Below are 22,826 nucleotides of genomic sequence, written 5' to 3' on the forward strand. Positions count from 1 at the left end.
GGGAGGACAAAGACAGTCTTTCACTGTATTGAGTCTCATCCCATATTCTTTGTAAGAGTGGGTTACAAGGAGAAGGAAAAGCCCTCACCCGGTGATAATGGTTTAAAACATATACTGTCATTTCTAAAGATAAATGATCAAAGGTATCATGGAATGGAAGCTTTATCTAGTGGACAGTATTTTCTCCCTTTCTCTTTCTTTCTCTGTCTTTCTTTCTTTCTCTTTCTTTCTTTCTCTTTCTTTCTTTCTTTCTTTCTTTCTTTCTTTCTTTCTTTCTTTCTTTCTTTCTTTCTTTCTTTCTTTCTTTCTTTCTTTCTTTCTTTTTGAGGGAAGAGGGTCTTGCCATATAGCCTAGACTGGCCTTGAACTTGATCCCCCCTGCTTCAGCCTTGTGAGTGTAGGAATTACAGGTGTGTACCATCACACCCAGTTCAGCAATCACTCTAATCTACTCTTTGACTTAAATTATTCTTGGGGCATTTAAATAGCAACAAATCGAATCTTTAAATGAGTTAGGAGCAGTGTTACTGAACTCTTGCACCAGAACATTTTGGCAATGGTGTGGCAGTCTGGATAAAAACATCCTGAACACTAACGTCTCTTTCTTATTCAGGTGTCCAGAGATAAGAGACTGTAAGAACAAAACTAATTTTATTTTGAAATCATATTTCATTGTATTACTTTCATGTTTTTTATGATAGCACAAATAGGTGACTAAAGCTATTTATACAGTAAAGGCTAGTTTGCACCAAAATGTTTAATTCAGTGTTTGGTTTTTTTTTTTTAACTAGGAAGAATTCTTTTCATGCAATGTCTTTAGAAATGAATCCTCTATAAAACTGTTTGGATGAGTATAACTGATTAGCTATCATTTAGAGAATTACATTTAATTTTATAACACATCACAACAATGTTTTAAAAAAAATCTCATAAAGATGAAACTCCTCAACAATTAAGTATTTAATCAGTTTATAACACAAGAGAATGCTTAATCTGCATGATTTGCCAATTAGACACTGCACCCTGGTGTGCCTTCAGCAACATGAAAACTAAGACGAGATTGTTTTAAGGGGATTCCAGTTGGGCAAGCCCAATAAATGTACAGTTTAGAGAACTGGATAGTGTTGGTGTCCTGGAAAATAAGATGTGCTTTGGTGAGTCTTCTGTCTCAACTCTAAGCTCATGGATTTTAGGGAACTATTGCAGAGAGTACCCTAGTAGTAGATTTTGCTGGGGGATATCAGTCTTCACTTCTGACCTGTCACTTTTCAGCTGAGAGAACCAATATACTCCAGAACGTCCCCAGGCTCTCTCATGACACAGAGACACCTGTGGCTGTGTTCTAGGCCCTGAAGCCTGGGAAAGTAAGTAGACAGTCTACCTAAGAGGAACCATAGGCAGCAATAAAAGGGAATTGTGGGTCTGTAGAGATGTGTGCGTGCATGCACACCACAGCCAACATGAGGAGGTCAAGTATAGCTTGTAGAAGTTGGTTCTCTTATCCATGGCTCCCAGGAATTGAACTCTGGTGGTTGTGCTTGAAGGCAGGCACCTATACCCAGAGGCACCTTCCTGACCCACAGCTATTCTTTAATGTAGACTTTCTTTTCTACTGATCCACTGAACTTGATATTGCTTTTTAGCTACGACACTTTGCTTTCATCTGATTAACACAAAAGAAGGAAAAATTGTCACCCTGTTGTGCAAGACTCCTGATGCAACCAACCCAGTGATTTCCACCACCATTGCTAAATTAAAAACACAAAAAAATCATTGGATTAAAAATCTGGGTTTCAGAAAGGATTTGAAATTCTAGGTGAAGATTTTCAATCTGTCTCTACTAACTAAACTGAATATTATACAGATGTTTGAAAAAAAAAATCACCTATCCAATTAATGGCAGAAAGAAAGCTTGAAGAGAGGAGGGATGTGTGTGTGTGTGTGTGTGTGTGTGTGTGTGTGTGTGTGTGTGTGTGTGAGATCTGTCTGTGTGTCTGTCTGTCCATCTGGTGAGTATGTCAGAGGACAACTTGCTGGAGTCAGCTCTGCCTCTCCATCTTGTGGGTTCTAGGGACTGAATTCAGCTTGTTACACTTGTCACCAAATGCTTTGACCAACCGAGCCATCTTGCCAGCCCTCCACCTTATTTTTTGAGAGTTTTTCACTGAGCCTCGAGTTCACTGATTTAGCTAGCTGGCTATGTGGCTGGCCAGTGAGCCCCAGAGACTGTCCCATCGTCTCCACCTCTAGCACTGGGATCAAAGGCGATCATCATAGTGCTGGGATCTGAACTCAGGAACTCATGCTTGCAGAGCACTTTACCAACTTAACTGCTTCCCCAGCCCTTGATCAGAGACGTGCGTTAAACTCATTTTGTTTGTTAGCAGCACAGTCCGGCCATTTACTTATACTCTGTAGAAGCTAGTCCTGTCCTAAGCACAAAGTGCTCTATAAGTTTAAGCACTTACAGGATAAAAAGATCAGCATGATAGCTGTACTAATGGTTTTTGACCTTTAGAAGGTACTTAGGATTTTGATACTTCTAGATTTAATATAAAAATCTAAATTGGCAATACTTATGTCTTTAGGACTAATACAGATTTAAACCATTTCCATTTTTCATTTTTTTTTTTTTAAATTTTTTGAGACAGGGTTTCTCTGTGTAACAGCCCTGGCTGTCCTGGAACTTACTCTGTAGACCAGGCTGGCCTTGAACTCACAGAGATCTGCCTGCCTTTGTTGCCCAAGTGCTGGGATTAAAGGTATGTGCCACTACCTCCTGGCCCACTTTTCACATGTTGAGGTCAAGAAACAAAATCACTTCTCTATGCATGTTGGAACAAGACTAGCAGGATGGACAGGCCGCAAGTTTCATTCCACATGGTATGTGGCCACGTCAGAATAGTGGGGAATGCTTCTGTTCTCATTGCTAGACATCCCAAAACAATAGGCACAAATCTAGGGCAATGGTTATCCTTGCACCTCAGTCAATGGTACACCACTATTTAAACTGAGCTCATGGGTATTTCATCATAAAATTAGGAGCAATTAAGATGCTTAATTGATGAAAATGTATTAGAGGCCAAGGATATCTTAAGAAGTGTGGCAAGTTTCACAAATACTTTGCTAGCCCTTCTCATAGTTAGGGGATCATCTACAAAGAAGACTACATAAAATAACACACGGGTTCTTTTTTAAAGGGTCAGAGACACTTTAAAATGAATGTGTGTCTTGTAGACTAATAGTTTATATATAAAATAGTGTTGGCATATTTCTAAACTAAGTGAATTTCATGTGGGCAAAAAGCCTATTATTCTTTAAGTTAATCCCTTATATTGTATGATCAGAAATGGAGCCGCTGGCATCTTACCAAATTGGATAAAAACAACTCCAAGTTAACACATTATAATGTGTGTGTGTGTGTGTGTGTGTTGATCTGCACCTGAACTGAGGAGGCTCCGTTTACTTACTTGGATAGGAAGTAGTCTAATTGGAAGAGTGAAAGTTTACCACTATGCCAGAGTACTATTGTTCTCTTCAATCTTTTATCTGTAATAGGCTATGGCTGCTAACAGTGCACTTAGGGTCATTATTTTCAACTGTTTCTTGACACCTAACAATATTATTTTAAGCTCCAGCCAAGTAGATTTCCAATAATTATATAATGTCTCTCAGTAATGATCTGTTGCTTAAGCTACACGTTCTTCTTTACCTTTCAACACACACTTGATAACCTCTCATTTACTAACTGTAATTGAGGCAAATTCAGCCTTGGCTAATTAGGGGCTCTTAGTACCCCCTCATATATGCTATTCTTGATGACATACCAATAGAGTCAGGGTTCATTTTCATTTTTAATTAAAGTAATAAATATGTGTAACTTAAAAAAAAAAGAATGTTTGAGAACATCACAATTATATTACAAATAACAAGTCCAAAGCTCTACTGGGGATGCACAAAAATGGGAAGAACTTCTTGACTAAAACACAATGTTTTGGAAGCAAACCTACCACCAAGCTAGATGCTTAGGTGCTGGAAAGAAAGAACACCTCACTGGACAATTACATGAACGTACTATGTGAATGCTGGCCTCCTTGGATCTGCTTTAGTTAGCTCTAGAAATTATTGCACAGTCTTCTTCGGAAGTTCAGCAAATGAAGAGGAGCTAAAGTGGAGAATATCTTTGAGGTGAAAAAAAAATTCTACCTTTGCTTACTCTCTGGCATAACAATGGTTAAGCTTTGCAACAAGTAGGTCACCAAGACAAGAACGTTGAAAATCTTCAGAAAACAGCCCTCCCTTCCAACAGTGACTATCCAGAGGGGACTATTTGCATGATGGATCTACCTTATTTTCTCCATCAAATATATATGTGCTCTAGCTAGGAAGAAATGTAACAGAAATAACATCAACTCATCGTTCTTTTTCTGTTCAACATTTTTGAAAATCACCACATAAGCAAAAAAGTAAAAGAGAAGTCGGAAATGAAACATATGCCCGTCAATTCAGAGCAATTCCAAATGGAAGCAGAAGTTGCTAATATGGTTTCAGTATTTTGTAAAAGAGCCAGCTGGATAGATGATAATTTTCCTACCCCTGCAGGGCATCAAAGCTTTTAGGAAATCATTCTTTTCACGCACATTAACACGTAGCTTATTAAAACAGATGATACTTTTATTGTAAAATGGCCTGGAAACATAAAGTCAGGAGGATGAGGTTCACTTCGACCACCCCATTGCACAGACAGCATCCACTGACATGACAGACCATGGCGAAGAGGATGACGTAGTGGGACCCTCTGTAACTGCCACAGCTGAAGTGTCACCACGAAGCCCGTGAATTGCTGTTATGAAAACATTTGCAGTAACTTGCATAATTAAATGAAACTGCCAGAAAAGCATTTGTAAAATGCAGAGAAGATGCTCGTAAATACACTTCAAAAAAACAAAAACAAAACAAAAACAAAAACAAAAAACCTAGATTTAGAATCAGTACTGGGGCAAGTTGTGCAGTTTTGTCAACAGCATGATACCGTTTTCTTTGACCTGAGTGTTCGTGGGTCCAAGTAAATAACACCACTCTTATTTAAGTTGAGTGCCTTCTTAGTTCCTTTAGAGAACCTTGACCAAGTATCTAAAACTAAGCCCCAGGCCTACTTGTTATGCTTAAATGAAGACCTTAGTATGGACAAAAATCATCACATATTTTACATACACATCAATATTTTAAATCAAATGTTCAATGTCCTGTGGCTGTGGCAGCTACTTACATCAAACAACTTTTCTATATACATTTCTTCATTGACTTTTTCTCGAAGAATATCCTGGTTCTGCCGAACAAACATAATGTAGGTGTCTGCCAGATCCATTCCTGGTTTCTGTTGTATGGGAAAAAAAAATGTCAGTTCTCATTTCTGAAGCTTTCATTTAATATTTTGGAAAACAATTTTAATAGCTGTTGAAATTGTCCACCCCTCTGAAATACGTTTATACCAAATCAACAATGACTAGCATGTGTAAACATTTATCACTGATCTTTACTACTTAAGGTCACATCCACTATTGTTAAGAAGATTAGGAATACATGGTTGTAAACCTATGCTTATCTTTTAAAAATATTTATTTTATTTTTAATTATTTGTATGAGTGTGTCTATATGTGGGTATGTGTAAGTAGCCATACACATACACAGCACTAGAAATATTGAATTATCCTGCAATTCAATTGTGATTACAAGCAATTGTGACCTGCCCAATAGGGGTGTTGGCAACCAAACTCAGGTCCTCTGAAGGGGAGCATGAAACTTGTAACTGCTGAGCCATCTCTCCAGCTTCCCATACATGTCTTTTTTTTTTTCTTTTTTTTAAATGAGTATCTTGAAAAGTCAATGTGCCGAGAAGTATAAAAGAGGAGATTAAAAGAAAACTACTCAATGGAAATACCATGTCCTAATTGTAAGTTATACAGCTGACTTTTCATCACCTGCGTATTGCTCATCAATGGTATGAAAACCATTAAGTGTCCTTGATTTGCCTCTTTAGAGTACTGTGAGTATTCAAGGAATACAAAACCAGTCTTCTTATTAAGATTAGTAAAATACTAGGAAACTTGAGAAAACATTTAATACGAACTAAAACAGAATATTTTTGATTGTCTATTGCTTCTACTCATCATTTACCAATACTACCTTATGGATTTATTATATTACAGAAGTGCAGTGAGATCATCTATAAACTCATTTCTTGCATATGGCCAAAGAGGTGAACTAGCTAACTTGCTAAGTTACCTAGCATCTGGTATTTTCTCCTGTTAGAAGAGGCAGGGTAGTTAGAATTATTCCTCCTTGCTTTAGACTAGTGGTTCTCAACCTTCCTAATGCTGTGACCCTTTATTACAATTCCTCATGTTGTGGTGACCCCAACCATAAATTATTGCGTTGCTACTTCATAGCTGTAATTTTACTACTGTTATGAATCTTAAGATAAATATCTGATAAATGACCCCATGGGGGTCACGACCCATAGGTTGAGAACCACTGCTATAGATTTTTTTTTTTTTTTAAGAAGAAAAATCAGTATGAGGGTCAAAAGTCTTCATGGCTGCCAAAGTGATTTCCTTCTCAACTTATCATCAGCTCTTTCTCAAGTTTCATATGCTAGGTTGACTGATGGAAAAAATTATTTACATTACTTTCATCTGGGGTCAACTCATAACCTGTATTGAGTTATTTGATTAGAGTATAACATTAGTAAGAACATAACAGTAGAACTGATAGCCAAGTTAGATAGTTAAGCTTACACCACCTCATGGACATAGAATGTGGTTACAGCCTTTACTAATAGACTGATTTGTCAAAGTGAGCACTGAAAGAAAATCAGATCAAAGAGGACATGATCTATTTAACTATTACTACCTCTGCAAAAGCAGCACAGGTATGGTTCTGACTGACGATGGCAACATAGTAGAGCATCTTCTTGTGAGGGACAGAGAGTCTTGGCCACTTTATGTTCTTTTTGAGGAAGGTGGACTGGTATTTCATTTGCCATAATGAATGCCTATTTCCAAACCATTGCATTCATAGGTACCAGGGTATTTTATTTAAGTGAGAAACATCAAGATTTTTTTGTTAGATACTTGTTTTTCTGTGCAGTAAAAATAACTGCATTTTTTTTTTTTTTGAGACAGGGTGCCCTGTGGCTTAGGTGTCCTTGAACTTGCAATGTAGATGAAGATGACTTTTGACTCTGATCCTCTTTGCCTCCATTTTTCAAGTGCTTGGATTACCATTGTTCACCACTATGCCATTTTATAAGGTGCTGGGAATACAATACATGGTTTTGGGCATGCCAGGCAAGTATCTAATAATTGGGCTGTACCTCCAGCCTTGATAACTTAGATTCACCTTAAAGTATAGACAACAAAAACTCAGGAATTTTTACAACACAACCCTGATGCAACTAAATTATGTTAAAATATAAAATAACTATTTATACAAATGTTCACATAAATGTGTCCTTTAAGAGCAGCCATATGTAATAGAGGCATCCACCTAGTGGAGGCGATGAACAAATCCATTCCTTGTTTTTCTGCAGAATCCTCACAGCCAGTGTTTGAAAGTTTAAGTAACCACAAGGATAATGAACAAAAATCGAAGTTGCTTTTAGTTTTGGGAAGTGAAGTTTATAAATCAGTTTTTCAGGTGAAAAGGTAGAGTCATTTGTACAAAGATCACCAGTCCTGATTCTACAGCAGCAAATGACCCATAGGGTAAGTATTTTTCTCTGTGCCTCTCAAACTTTGTCAAAACACTGAAAATGAGAACATTCAGATAGCATGATGCCCTGGAATGAAAATGACATGAGGCCAATTTTCTGTACTTACTACTGAGGTAGCTCAGCATCTGAGTTTCATGCAGGTGCCTGGAAATAAGAAGCTATGACACCCGTAATAGCAAGGCATCGAGGGCAGTCTGGCTACACCAGAGCTGAAAGGGAGGCTTGTCTTTCCATCATTTCTCCCTACCCAAACCTTTTTTATTTCCACCCCTCAAGAGAAAACTATGCTTAGAAGTTTAATCCAATCAATCACTTCCCCCAGCAGAGTCAGTGGGACCCGTGGTGAGCAGTGGCTGGCTCCCGTTCGTCTTTCATAGACACTCCGGCCTTCTTGATCACTTCCAAGCTAACAACTGACGCCATAAAACATTGTCCAGGAATTGTTTACCTTTCATCCTCTGAAACCCACAAACACTTTGCAGCTGAAACAGAAAACTAAATTCCAGTTCCCCACTGGCAGACTCCAGCTCAAAGCTGACCGCTGAAGCGAGTTCTGCAACTTTCTAAGTGTGTGAGGTAAAGCTCATTCGAGTTTGCACTTTCAAAATCGCATTTTCTTCTCTTTTGGCAAACTATGATGTTCTCGCTCGGAAAATAAAGCCTCGACTTCTTAACATTCCTCATTAGCATTATTCCTTCCTTTATCTTGGCGCTGTTTACCTATTCTTGAAACTGTGACATATGGGAATTTCACACCTAGTGAATATATTTTCATGCAGTTTGTGGCACGAGACTATAATCATTAAAAGAATATACACAAGTAAGAGTAACTGCAACACCTGGTGACATGTTCCAATTAGAGTTATAGTTCTTTAAAACACTTTATACTTCATTTGGTGCATGAAAGGGTAATTATCTCCGATAAATTGCTGAAAAAGATGCAATTTTCCTTTTAAGTAGTTTCTGCCTTCAGTGCAAATATGTTTGGATAGAAGACATTATCATTGGCTCGGTGCTCCTTTGTGCCAAGGCTCTTGTTATGTGGCAGTGGAATTTACACCTTTGAAAAGCCACCAATTCTAGTTGCAACATCAACTGTTACCGTATGATGTTAGCTAAGCATGCTGATGTTAGCTTCCCGTGTATGTTTTTGGAGAGGAGAGGAAATGGATGCTTGCAACTGCACCGGGGAGGTGGAGGTAGCTCTAAACTCTGGTAAAAGCAGCTCTGCCTTCCACTTCCACCAGAAGAGCGCCCTTTGAAACTTCAATAACGATGGGCTTCCATGCCTTCTCATCAAGAACCGAGTACCCTACAGAGCCATGTTTAGAAATCTTTTCTGTATCGGTAATTAAATTATAGCCTCCTTAATGAATGTGAGAAAATAACAATTAAAAACCACACGGTGAGCACTCTATTAAATGCAATTTAGGAATGTAAAATTATTTTTTTCCTATTTTCAATTTAAGCCTTGAAACCTTGAGTTTACTACATAAACTTTTCCAACTTGCTTAGGAGGCTAGTGTCACCAAACATAAAGGATTCTTAAATTAGTTTTAATCTCTAACCAGGAAAGGCAAATTTTGGCCAACAAAACTATAGTAAAGGGACATGAAGATATATTAAAAAAAAAAAGTACCCCCAACGAGCATAAAGAAATCAGTAGCCATGGAAGGAAATGAAGGATTTTCAGGCGGGTTCTTCTGACATTGGTTGTAGAAGTAACTGAATACATCAGGGAATGAAAGAGTAAGAGTGCAGACTCTGGCATAGTTTTTTTTTCCTCCCAAGCATTAATTACTAGTTAACCCAGCAAGATGAACATACCACTTAAAAAGAGAGAAAAAAATTCCTTGCTAATTATATGCTGCAAACGCTCTAACTTCCTGCTGCTCTACCTAATCACACAGGTGTGAGTTTTCGCTTCCCCATTCATGGGTAGGTAGGTATGACACGGCAGTCAGTTTTCACAGTGACAGATTTAGATACAGAAGAAGCTGCTTAACCTTCCACTGGAGGTTAACAATACCCTACACAAACACTGTCATGGAGTCTGTTTAACAAGGAGACACATTTTTAAATATACCATTCCTGTCTCAAAGATTAACTAGACGCTACAGTGTAATTGACTTAATTTATAAGTGCACTTCTTAGTTTCTAAAAAAGAAAAAAAAAAAAAAGAAATAAGAAAAGTAAAGAAAACTTGCGTGGGAGAAACAAACAAGTGTGAAACTGTGCTGTCCTCTCGCCTTGTGCATCGTGATGGCTTGTACGGTTTGTAAATGAAATGCCCACTTTTGGCTGTACATTCCCACTGACGAAGTGAAAGGCATGAGATAAGAGGATGGCTTTGGAATCTGAAAGTGTGGCAGAAACCCAGGAACCTTTTGTAGCCTAGCGCTGACATGCAAGGCTCAACAATAACTCAGCAACTGATTATTTGGGAACACATAATTGTCTTGGTGACTATTAAAAAACAGCATGCTTTTTCACTGTCTACTGTATATATTTCATTATTTTGGCATTTACACATTATTTACACATTAGACAAAAACGATTAAGTATTCCCATGGTGATATTGTAAAAAAAAAATACACTTGATTTACTTCATTACTTTTTTTAAATGAAGTATCCTAACTATATTGCACCTATGTAGAGAGTCAACAGGAAAGAGAGTCAAAACTGTCACACTAGATTGATGCTAACTTAAATATGTTATGGTTAGCTCTCTATGGAGAGAGGACTAGTTTATGGAAAGGGGCAGAGGGAAGAAATTTAAATAACAATTTACAAGGATTTTTTTTAAAGACTTTAAAACAGATTTCTATTTTTTTAAATAGTGAGACAAATGCCACCTATTAATTGACATATACGAGGCCCTAAGTTAGGTCTCCAGCACATGCATACACACACAGAACACAAACACATGAGTGGAAAAATCTGAATTAAAGATGGCACAACCTTTAAAAAATATTTTCCAGACTTGAAGCATATAACAAAAATGTTTTAAGTTATGTGCATACCAATCAGTCTTAGACTTTCGAGGTAGAGTGCTCTTTTACTGGAAAGTTTATGCTCTGAGTAGGTGCCTTTTGCATGCTTCCCTAGTAGTCAATAAAAGTCAGAGTCCTCCCACAAAGTCCGGGAATACCAGGCACTGGAATGTGCTATGTTTAAAGCCCTGTAATGTAAGTAGTTACACTGCTTTCACTCAGATGAAAGCTCTGTATTATTTCTTTTAAGGAGAGACACAGTTTATATTACAACATGACTAGATATGGTTGCTCTAAGCATGTGTTTTGGTTATCACTGGAGAAATTATATTATTTTATTATATTATATTATTTTCCTCCTTCCCTTTCCTCCCTCCAACTCCTCCTATGTACCCCTTCTACTCTCTCTCTCTCAAACTCTTGGCCTTTTTTTTTTTTAGGTGTGTGTGTGTGTGTGTGTGTGTGTGTGTGTGTGTGTGTGTGTGTAGGTATATATCAACATACATGTGTGTTGTTTATATAACACTTTTGGTTTATTACTGGAGAAAATCTTTCCAAGAACAAAGTTATTTAAACATTAAAAGGAATACTGGGGCAGAGGCCCCATGAGTGTTTCCCCTTCAGTGTTAGCATGTCTATTGGTATGGTCCTTGTTTGGGTCTTATCTAGGCAGCCATGCTGATGAGTCAAAGAACTACACACAACCAAGGAATGCTGATGGCAGGAGAAACAGTCTTCCTCTGGGAAGAGCCCAGCAATTGACTGTCCAATACTAAGGAGTCAGCCCTGAAATCACATCCATAAAAGTGCCATATGGTCTGAGCAGGTTGTGTTTATATACTTAGTACACACACACACAGAGCAATATATATGTATATATATATATATATATCTCGACACATACATATGTTGATATATATATCTATACACACAATTAGCAATATAAATGTATATATATCGACACACGTATATGTTGATATATATCTACACACACACACACACACACACACACACACACACACCTAAAAAAAAATGGCCAAGAGTTTGAGAGAGGGAGAGTGGAAGGGGTACATAGGAGGAGTTGGAGGGAGGAAAGGGAAGGAGGAAAATAATATAATTATATTTTAATTTCAAAGAATAACAGTGTATTAAAAGCCAAATAATTGAAAATGAAAAAAATAAAAATGAATAATGAATGATACTCAAGGAAAGGAGGAAGAATAAGTTTTTCCACTGAGATTTTATGGATTGCTATACCTTTTCCACTAAGGCTGAGCATCTGGAATATCTCCTGCTACTTCTGATCCGTGATAAGCATCACTCCCACTTCCTTTGGAGGACCAGGTGTGGATATAGCAGCCTTTAACCAGGAATGTGCTAATGTGTGTATCAGATGGAAGCTCCACACTGTTGCATTGCTGACTGCTACATTCATGCTGACTGCTACGGATACAAGGTGACACCTCTCTGTTCTGTCTGCTAACTTTCCCCCTTGTATCTGCATATGTTACAGTATCATTCACTAAAATTACATGAGGATTTGAGGAGGTCCAGCTAAGAATCTGTGTGTACTGCTTCATGTTTAGTTTTTAAGGCTTAGAAGGACTGGGATTAATTTAGTTAACTGAGAAAAGGAGGCCTGAAAGTGCTGGAATGCTACTGGCTGGGGACAGGCCACTGACTGGTTGAGCTTATAAAAGAAGAGCTAAAGGGGGCGGGAACAGAACCAAACAAAGCAAAGCAAAAGCAACATTAAGGTGGCCAGGACAAGGGAAGACAAGCTTTCTGTCAGAGGCACATCACTCCTGCTTCATGTCCTGGTGAGCACACAGATCCTTCCAGAGAGGCGTGTTCCCCAAGTCCTGCCTGGCTTTTCCTCTGATGTTAGTCCTGAACGTTAAGGTGACTTTATCTAAATAATAAACAATATCAGAGGCATATATGTTAAAGGAGAAGGAGCAAAATGTCAGCGCCACTGAACTGCTGTTGTAACTTCAGACCTCATTACTGACTTGTGCAAATTGCTTATTTTCCCAAAATAAAAGATAATGAAAATATCACTTTGTCAAACACACCTGTGTTTTCTTTTCAAAGATGGGATCAGAACCTGCAGGGGAAAACCTGGGGGCTGGCAGCAACATCAGTCCCAGATGTATATTTACGTATGTGTGTGTATGCATATATTTGTGGATACTATACAATAGCCTCTGGTATGTTCCTTCTTAGGAATTATCTGCCTGTCTCTCTTTGAGTCAGGGTGAGTCACTGCCACTCTACATGGGTTTTTCATGTGGGCTCTGGGCAAGAAAACTCGGGAATTCATACTTGCATGGCAAGGAGTTTACAAAGTTCTTACCCCTGCCTCTGATCTCAGATATTTCAAATATGCCTTATATCACAAAGCGTACTAATAAATACTTGGCTCTCCAGGATAACCCTGCAATGCTAGTATCCTTAATTCGAAGGAAAGAAGATGGAAGCCACAGGTGAGTCAGCTGACAGTGGACTTAGGAGGGACCTGAACCTGGATACTGGACTTGATGTCATGTGTGCAATACAGAGCTAATCTTAAGCCACATTTGTGGAGCTTTAAGGTGAGTATAAGGATAGAGAGTTTAAAAGGATTGCTACTGAAGAAAACACTGATACTGAACTGGCCATCTTGTCTCTTATGTTAGGTTCCTTTCAAGATAAACACAACACTCCTCTCCCTCCCCCACTTTCATCCTCACAAGCTACTATTTCTAAGTTCCTTGGTGGCAACCCTTAACTATTCTGGCAGCTTTCTACAGGAGAAGTTAAAAGGATGTGTTGTTTTTAAATGTTTTATGTGATTTGTCCACAGCAATACAGATGCAATCAATAAATGCTGATTTTGTAGAATGTAGTCATTAGATTTTATTTTATAATCAATGGTCATGCATGATAATAACTAACATTTACTGAGTACTAACTGCACTATAGGAAGCCTGGAAAGTGCTTACTCACAATAAACCTGTAAAAGGCATAATTATATTTTCATTTAATAGACAAAGAAATTGGTGCCCAAGGTCACATTGATATTATAAGCAAAGTGATGGAGGGAGAATTCAAGCCCAGGCATCCTGGCCCCGCTAAGGAACCATACTACCTGTTTAAAAAAAAAAAAAAAAAAACAACAAAATAAAAAAACAAAACAAAACAAAAAACAAATACCCCACATTATTGTCTCAAGTGATACTTTACAAAGGTGTTTGTTCATTTATCTTAACTTTGTGTGTATGACGTGTGTTCCTGAGTACGAGTGGAGCCTGTGTGAGAGAACAGTGGTGGGCCCTGGTGTTCATTTTCTGCCTTCTGTGAGGCAGGCTCTCTCTTTTGGTGCTCACTGCTGCGTATGCCGGGCCAGCTGGCCCACATTCTCCTGGGGTTTCTCATCTCCCTGTCTCCCATCTCACTGGAGGAATGCTGAAATTTCAGACACAAGTCATCATGCCAGGCTTTATGTGGGTTCTGGAGATCTGATCTGAACTCAAGTCTCCACACTTGAGAAATAAGTGCATTTACCTACAGAGCCATCTCCCCAGCATCCCATTCCATTTTATTTTTTATTACATCTTAGTTTTTTTTTTTTAAATTTTGTGTACATATATGTGTGGGGTGTGTGCATGCATGTGTAGGGGTAAGGGAACAACTTTGGGGAGTCGGTTCTCTCCTACCATCTGGGTTCTGAGGATTGAACTCAGGTCATCAGGCTTGGTACCAGCTGCCTTTAGTCACCAAGTCACCTTGTTGCCCTCCCTCCTTTTCAGAACATACAGTGCTTTTAGCTACATCTTACCTGTGCCACGGATTGGCATACTTTTTATTTTTAAATATTTTATTTTTATCTTTGTGTGTGCATGTGAGTGCAGAAGCCAATGGAGGACAGAGGTGTTAGACTCCCTGGAGCTGGGGTTATAGGCAGTTGGGAGTCACCTAACAAGTATGCTGGGAAGTGATTCTGGATCCTCTACAGAAGTAATACACGCTCTCAATTGCTGCAGCATCCCTCCTACCCCAGACAGGCAATTTTCAAAACTGTTGTTAATTTTAGAACATATATTAGTTCACTCAGTGTTACCAAGCTTTTGGTTTGGGCCTAGTACTCCCGTTTATAAAGCCAATGTGAACTGTCTCCTCTTGGTCCTGCGCTTAACATGCTGGCTGCCACTCTCACATCTGTAGTCCTTTCTTCTAGGTGTTGTTGTGACAGAGCCACCATACCCAGGTCTTGTTTTTGTTTGTTTGTTTATTTTGTTTTTTTAAGCCAATTGGATGTGGTGCTACATGTCTGTAATCCTAGAACTTGGAAGGTGGAGGTATAAGGATCAAGATTTTAAAGTCATCTTCAAATATAATGACTTCCAGACCAGCCTGGTCTACGTGAGATCCAGTCTAACAACCCCTCCAAATTTCAAACCATCTGAAATCTTCACCAACATGAATACTGTAAAGCTCTCTGATGGGATGGTGAGCTGCATCTACTAAAACTGTGCTCATAAATGCTATACTTAAGTTGCTTGATTTGAACAATCTCTCTTTCTCCTCCTCTTCACCCACTTCTCTTATCCAGGGTTTCACTCTGTAGCCTTGGCTGGCCTGGGACTTGCCTAAACCAGACTTGCTTTGAGTTCACAGAGATCTGATCTACCCGTCTCTACCTGAGTGCTGGAATTAAAGGCATGCACCGCCATGTCTGGCCAAACAATTTCTTACTAGCTTTTACTCATACTCAATTGTGAGGTAATTTCAAGTGAGCAGCTCTTGGGAACATGAATATCCCTACCCCTTTTAGAATATAAATATTTAATTTCATAGGTAATTTTTAATTTTATACTGGATCAGTGGTTTTATTGATTTGTTTTCAAAACAATTTCCAAAAAGTGATAGTATTGTGAGAAAGTATTATTCCTTTCACAGACTGTTCTTTCCTAGCACCTGTCTCATCATCCCACGGGGGACTGACATCTTGGGATCTACTTTCTCTTGGAAGGACTTAAACAGATATTCAGAATTCAGAGTAGAAGCTTGTCATAGGACTAATGCAAGTCACATAACTCCTTTGCCCATTTTATAGAAGACTTAACTGAGGTCACCTAAGTAAAAGCCCCAGGCCATACAGTTAATCCAGTTGTCCAAGGCCACATAAGATGAATGAAAACTCAACCATTACTAAATCCTAAGCCAGTGAACCTCTGTGTGAAAAAGAATTAATTAATATTAATTAATTGTGTGTGTGCCATTAGATGTGTGTGTGTGTGTGTGTGTGTGTGTGTGTGTGTGTCTTTGTGTGTAGGTCAGAGGATAACTTGAGGGGGTTAGTTCTTCCCTTCCTCTGTGGAGTTTTGGTGATTGGATTCAGGATTCAGGGTTAGTGGCAAGTGTCTTCACCCATGGAGCCAACTCTCCAGCCCCACTTCTCAATTTTTTAAAGTTCAACTTATCAATTCTTTTCATAGAGTACTTTTTTTGGTGTTGTATCTAAATGCTCATCATTAAACCCAAGGCCCTCTATATTTTCCTTTACATTTTCCTTTAGAAGATGTATTCTTTTGTACTTTGCATATGATTCTATGATGTCTTAATTTTTATAAATATAGAGCCAGTACTCGCCTTTATCTATGAATTTTCCTTAAAAGCCCAGTTCAGACAGATATACTTGGGGAGCATTAACATAAACAATAATAACAACTGGCAAGACCTATTCATAGTTTTCAAGTGAATAGGCATTAGCAACAGAACCACAAGGTACAGATCTGAGGGGAAAACTCACACACTGGTAATCTGCACTGGCCAGGACACTTCTATGGGACAGATAACTCTGCTCCAGGGGATAACTTGATTGAGTTGTGGCCATGGCACTTGCAATGCATCTAAGCAGTGACAGGTATGATGACGAGCCTGAGAATGTCCACCACAGTGTTGTTCATGTTGGCATGTCTATATACTATTTCACTCCCAGACTCTCAGCTGCTGGAGGTATGGGATGCACAGTTTTACTAAGAATGCCACATGGTCTGGAACACATTAAACACAGGTTCAGTGAAGACTTAAGGGTATCTAATCTAAAGAATAAGAGTTGTTCTGTTAAGACATGCCTTTGAATAGCCCCACAGCTCTTGGGGAGATGAACCATGATAAAGATTATCATATATTTGAAGGATTACCCGGCTGGAGAAAGAACCCGGATTAGCAGGCAGAATTTACAGATGTGCAGAAGGTCAGTTTATCATACTGAAGAGCAGAGAGTTCTTCGGGGGTCATTCTTTAAGTAAAATGTTCCAGAGAAACCCCGATGAACGGCAGAAACATCCAGGGCCTTTTAATTTATAATGTCCTCTTTTTTTTTTTTTTAAAGAATTTTTTTAAATATTTATTTATTTATTATGTATACAGTGTTCTGCCTGCATGTATTCCTGCAGGCCAGAAGAGGGCGCCAGATCTCATTACAGATGGTTGTGAGCCATCATGTGGTTGCTGGGAATTGAACTCAGGACCTCTAGAAGGACAGCCAGTGCTGTTAAGCACTGAGCCATCTCTACAGCCCTTATTATGTCCTCTTAAGGCTACTGCATCAGTCACGCTGGTGAGAAAAAGCAGGTAAGCATTCGAAAAATAAGAACGACCTGCAACTGTTGCTCAAGGATTCTCAGCAGTCATACTGCTCACATTCACAATGCCCCAGTGCTGATGCTCAAACACAAAGCGGTGAGTCACAGTCCAGCAACCTGTTGTGTTTAAGGGTATTCACCATGCTCTAATTGTGTGGAAATTGATAACATATGCTCAAGTACATAATTAGATCAGTTTAGGCTTTGATCATCTATAAACCACATATTTGAATGTGATACTAATAGAATTTAAAGCCCAAATTAATTCAGTACAGCTTCAAACTATTGTACTAAATTGGTTTATGCATTTATCTTACTCCATGATTTCCACTCTTGGTATCTTAATTTTTGAATAAATTTATAGGTCATGTATTATTTCCAAAGAAGTCTTTGAAAAACGAAATGTTTAAACAAGTGACTATTGATTTGCCACCTTTATTTAAAAATTGGGTTCATTGGCTTAACTGGTGAACCTTAATTGCTATTTTAAATCTTAACTAGAAACTTGTTAGAGCCTTCATATCATGAGTCAGAAGAGTACTGTTTTATATAGTGTTAGGTATTCTCTGTTCCACCCTGGAGGGTTGTGAGCTCCCTTTGGAGCTCTAATGTCATGTTTCCAGGATGGACTAACTTTCTGACAGCTTCCAAGTTACAGGAGAAAAAGTAAAACATGCTGAAATGATGTTGCCAAGCTTTACTATGAGGGTTAGGGTTTGCTTAAGGAAAGGAAACTACTCCCCAAGGGATGGTACTGGTTTAAAGAACTGAAGTCAACAAGCAATGAATCATAATTGTAAGGGGCTGGGGAAAGAAGGAAGGGAGGGATGGAAGGATGGATGGATGGACGATGGATGGATGGAAAGAGAGAGGGAGAGAAGGAACACATATTATAAATACTTACAGGGACGTCAACATATTTTGCAGCTGCTTTCACCTTAAAGGGGAAAGAAAAAGAGAACCATGAGAATTCTTAGCTGATACATAAGTACTGTGGTAACTGTTAAAAGACAACACAAGAGAACTCATTGAGATACTCACAGTGAATGACAGAATGGATGAAAAGAAAGTGCCTTCATCATACCTAGACAGCTTGGACAGCACCCCTTCCAACACCGAAACAAACTGTAACAGAGTTCATGGTGAGTGGTGAGAATGTGCAAGAGCAGGGCACACAATCCACAAACCAACTTTTTCTAAGACAAAAAAAAAAATCTCACAACAAATAAACTGACAGCTGAGTTCAGGCAAACTTGTAATGTTTGTTCTATTATTCTGAACACAAGCGCCAAGATCCTTTCCCATTGCCGAGAACAATACATTACTTTCTAAAAATAAAAAAAAGTGTGGAGTAGAGCAGTACATTTGGCCTGGGATAGCTATGAATGTACTCAAATTATAGACTTACTGAAAACATTACATTGCTTCTTTGTGTGTGTGTGTGTGTGTGTGTGTGTGTGTGTGTGTGTGTGTGTGATTGAGCCATTCCTGATGATCAGTTTTGTAGATGTCAGTGTCATGTCACAGTATCACTTTCTCTTTCTCTTCATCTCCCCTCTGATATCTTTAACAAGCATTTACCAGACAGTTCTAATTGCAACAGCCAAAGAACACAGACACAGACACTACAGACAGACAGACACACACACACACATACATTTTTGTAACCCATGGATTCTTGAGTTGGACACCTCTGCATGTGGCTCAAGAAAGTCCTTCATTCAGTGTGGCCCAGAGAAACCAAAAAGGCTGAACATCCCTGATTTAAACCATTAATAAGTAAGAATCATTTTCCACTTTAATATAGACATTTATAAACAATGATAAACTAAACTTAACTATCTATCATGTATGACTTGCCTAGAGATCAATTTTTTCTACATATAAAGAAGGGACTGACCAGGTGAAGACAGGGCAGCAGAAGAGAGGTGCAGCATTCGGGGCTTTTACAATACCGAGAGAAATCTGACACTCTTTAATAAGCATTTATCAAACAGTCCTAATTGTGACACTCAAGGATCATCTCTGCTTCCTGAGGATCAGTACAATGCAGACATCATTTGCTCTACACATGTGGGTGTTGGAGCAGGAAAGGAGTGAAATTCAAATTACTTCAGAAATGTTTTACATATAGAAAGCTTTTCTTTTTCCTCTCTTCTTCCTCCTCCCCTTCTTCCTCTTCCTACCCCCCTCCCTTGCTGTGTTGCTCTGACTGGTTAATAAATAAAGTGCCGATTGGCCAGTGGCCAGGTAGGAAGTATAGGTGGGACAAAGAGAGAGGAGAATTCTGGGAACAGGAGGGCTGAGGGGAGATGCCAGCCTGCCATCCAGGGAGCAGCATGTAAAGGCAACAGGTAAAGCCATGGAACATGTGGTGACTTACAGATTAATGGAAATGGGTTAATTTAAGATATAAGAACTGGATAGCAAGGAGCCTGCCATGGCCATACAGTTTATAAGTAATATAAGCGTCTGAGTGATTATTTATAAGTGGGCTGCGGGACTGCAGGGACTTGGCGGGACCCAGAGAGAAACTCTCCAGCCACACTCCCTCCTTCCCCACTTCTCTGTTTTTTTTTGACAGGGTGTTATGTGTCCCATTCTGGCCTTGGACTCCCCATGTTGTCAAGAATGACTCTAAACTTCTGATACACCGACTTTCACCTTTTGAGTGTGGGAGTACAGGCATGCACCACCATGCCCACTTTATTTAATGCTGAGGATCAAAATCTAGACTTTGTGCATACTAGGTAAGCAAGCATTCTACCAATCTAGGCTACATCCCTAGCCTGCTTTATATATATATAAATTTTTGACTGCTATTTACTTTGAGACAGGGTCTCACTATGTAGCCCTCACTGGCCTGGAACTCACTATGTAGATCAGGCTAGCCTCAAGCTCATAGAGATCCAGCTGTCTCTGCCTTGAAAGTGCTGGGATTAAAAGCATGTCACTACACCCAGCCCTAAAATTGTATATACATATGTATGTATTATTTTTATTTGTATGTAAATAAATACAAATAAAAATTTATTCCTGATAATACAGAATTAACTTCATTATTCATACAATTGCAGGAAATCATCAGAAAAAGGGAACATCCTATATATATAATACATATCAGATCCCATACAGGTCTGCCAGGACCTCTAGTACAAGGTAATGATGAGATCGATCAGTTACTAATAGGTAATATGCTAAAAGCCTCAGAATTTCATAAGAAATACCATGTAAATAGCAAAGGTTTCAAGAAGGATTTCTCCATCACTTGGCAACAGGCTAAGGATATTGTGAAAAAATGTCCTACTTGTTCCATCTATAACCAAACTCTATTACCTGCAGGGAACAATCCAAAAGGTATACAAAGAAATGAAATTTGGCAGATGGATGTGTTTCATTTTGCAGAATTTGGAAGATTAAAGTATGTATATCATACCATTGACACCTACTCAGGATTTCAATGGGCAACTCCTATGAGTTCTGAAAAGGCCGATTCTGTGATTACACGCCTATTAGAAGTTATAGCCATCATGGGAATACCTGTACAAATTAAGACAGACAATGCCCCAGCATATGTCTCCAATAAAATGAGGCAATTCTTTGTTTGTTACAATATAAAGCATGTTACAGGTATACCACACAATCCCACAGGCCAAGCAGTCATAGAAAGATCCAATCAAACTTTAAAGGATATACTAAATAAACAGCAACAGGTAACAATGACTCCTAGAAATAGATTGCATAGTGCTTTATCAACCTTGAATTTTCTCAATGCTGATGAGAAAGGAACAAGAGCTGCGGAGAGACATTGGACGACAGACAAAACTCCTGAGCTAAAGCAATCGGTTTATTTCAAGGATGTGCTGACCTCAGAATGGAAGCCTGGATATGTTCTACATTGGGGAAGGGGTTTTGTTTTTGTTTCTGCAGGAGACAAAAAGCTACGGATACCAACAAAATTAATAAAAATTCAATTCAAACAGGAAAAACCCCTTGATGAGGATAAATAAAAGATCATCCACCAATGTGACATCTCTACAAGTTGTAAGAAAAATTTAATAATCAAAGGTTGGGGTAGGGTTCTGTTTTTGTCTTTCCAGGATAATGGAAATACTCATCTTCCAGAAATCATAAGGCCTTGGATATCCAGATGTTTACAACAGAAAGAAAGAATCTACTGGTACCAATCTACACAGGGTAAAATCTCACTGTCTAACATCTATATCTCTATCAATCTACAAAAGTTGTGGTTCCAATTCAATTATAAGCCAAGCTGGCTTTGGAGATGGAATTGGCTCACTCCTTCTCTAAACCCAAGCACATTGCTAAAAGAAAAGGTTGAGAAATTCTTCAGTCCCATATCAGAAGAGCCCTCTAGTGTGGGACAGAAGGAAACCAATAAAAAGGGACCATTGTCTTCAAGATTCTGATTCTCTCCATGCTTACTGTTGATTTCTCAGAATCTTTTCTTACATGTTATGTCCTCTTTAAATCTAAACTTTCCATTTTGATAACAAATAAGTTTTTCCAATAGCAATCTCTGAAGTCTCCAGAAGGAAGATGGGGCCCCAACAACAACAACTCTACCCAATCCAGAATGATGCCATGGTAATCATCATCATACTATACTTCTTGCCAGAATTTCAATCTTACCCATTACTCTAAGACTTGCTGCAGAACCTACAGTTAGCCTAACTGAGATTTAACTATCTGAGCTTTCTCACAGTACCCAACAGAGATACCATCACCCCCTAAACAGCAGGAAACAATTCTAAGAAAATGACGCCCCTTCTCCCTAAGGTTTCATAATTCTCAGGGTTATGGATGATGGTTATAGGGTTGGGGGTGGAAGAAAATAGACTCAGACTCAGTATTCTCCTAAAAAAAAAAAAAAGGAAAAGAAGAAATGGAATGGATAGGTATAAGATATTATGGTAGATTATTGTATATACTAGTAAACAAATTTAGTAAAATAGCAGCCTTAGATAATTTGCACTGTAATTTGCACTGTTATGGATTCTTATATGTTGATACAAATGTAAATTATTTTTATATTCCTGTTTAAGATAATTTGTATATTGATACAAATACAGAACTATATTTGTACATATATTTCTACTCTTATTTGAAATATTTGTATATTGATGCAAATGTAAATTTATATCTGTCATACTTTATGTATGCTCTACTTCTGTTTAGGATATTTGGTATATTGATATATACTTAAGATTATTGTCATATTGCATATCACACTATATATTCCTACCTCTGTTATAAATATCTTGTGTATTGTCACAATTTTGAAGTCATCGTTCTTTACCATACATTTGTTTATAGACTGTTTACCTTGTTTACATGAAACCTTAGTCCTTAGGTTATTTCGGTAGATAAGGCTTATAGATTTATAGTCACCTATGCTTGTCATCT

At 38.4% G+C, this 22,826-nt stretch overlaps 1 protein-coding gene across 4 annotated transcripts in view; it reads right to left on the minus strand.

The window, feature by feature from the left end:
• Positions 1–22,826, minus strand: part of Cadps2 (calcium dependent secretion activator 2) — a 540,468-nt gene that overhangs the window by 20,060 nt on the left and 497,582 nt on the right. For all 4 annotated transcript variants that reach the window (XM_059257429.1, XM_059257428.1, XM_059257427.1 and 1 more), the window contains 3 exons: positions 18,441–18,524; positions 18,304–18,336; positions 5,270–5,377 (listed from right to left, as the gene is read on the minus strand). In XM_059257429.1, coding sequence (XP_059113412.1) covers positions 5,270–5,377; positions 18,304–18,336; positions 18,441–18,524 — 225 coding nt within the window. The remainder of the gene's footprint in view (positions 1–5,269; positions 5,378–18,303; positions 18,337–18,440; positions 18,525–22,826) is intronic.

The sequence above is a fragment of the Peromyscus eremicus genome, chromosome 3 (assembly GCF_949786415.1).
Source record: "Peromyscus eremicus chromosome 3, PerEre_H2_v1, whole genome shotgun sequence".
NCBI classification, from domain to species: Eukaryota; Metazoa; Chordata; class Mammalia; order Rodentia; family Cricetidae; genus Peromyscus; species Peromyscus eremicus.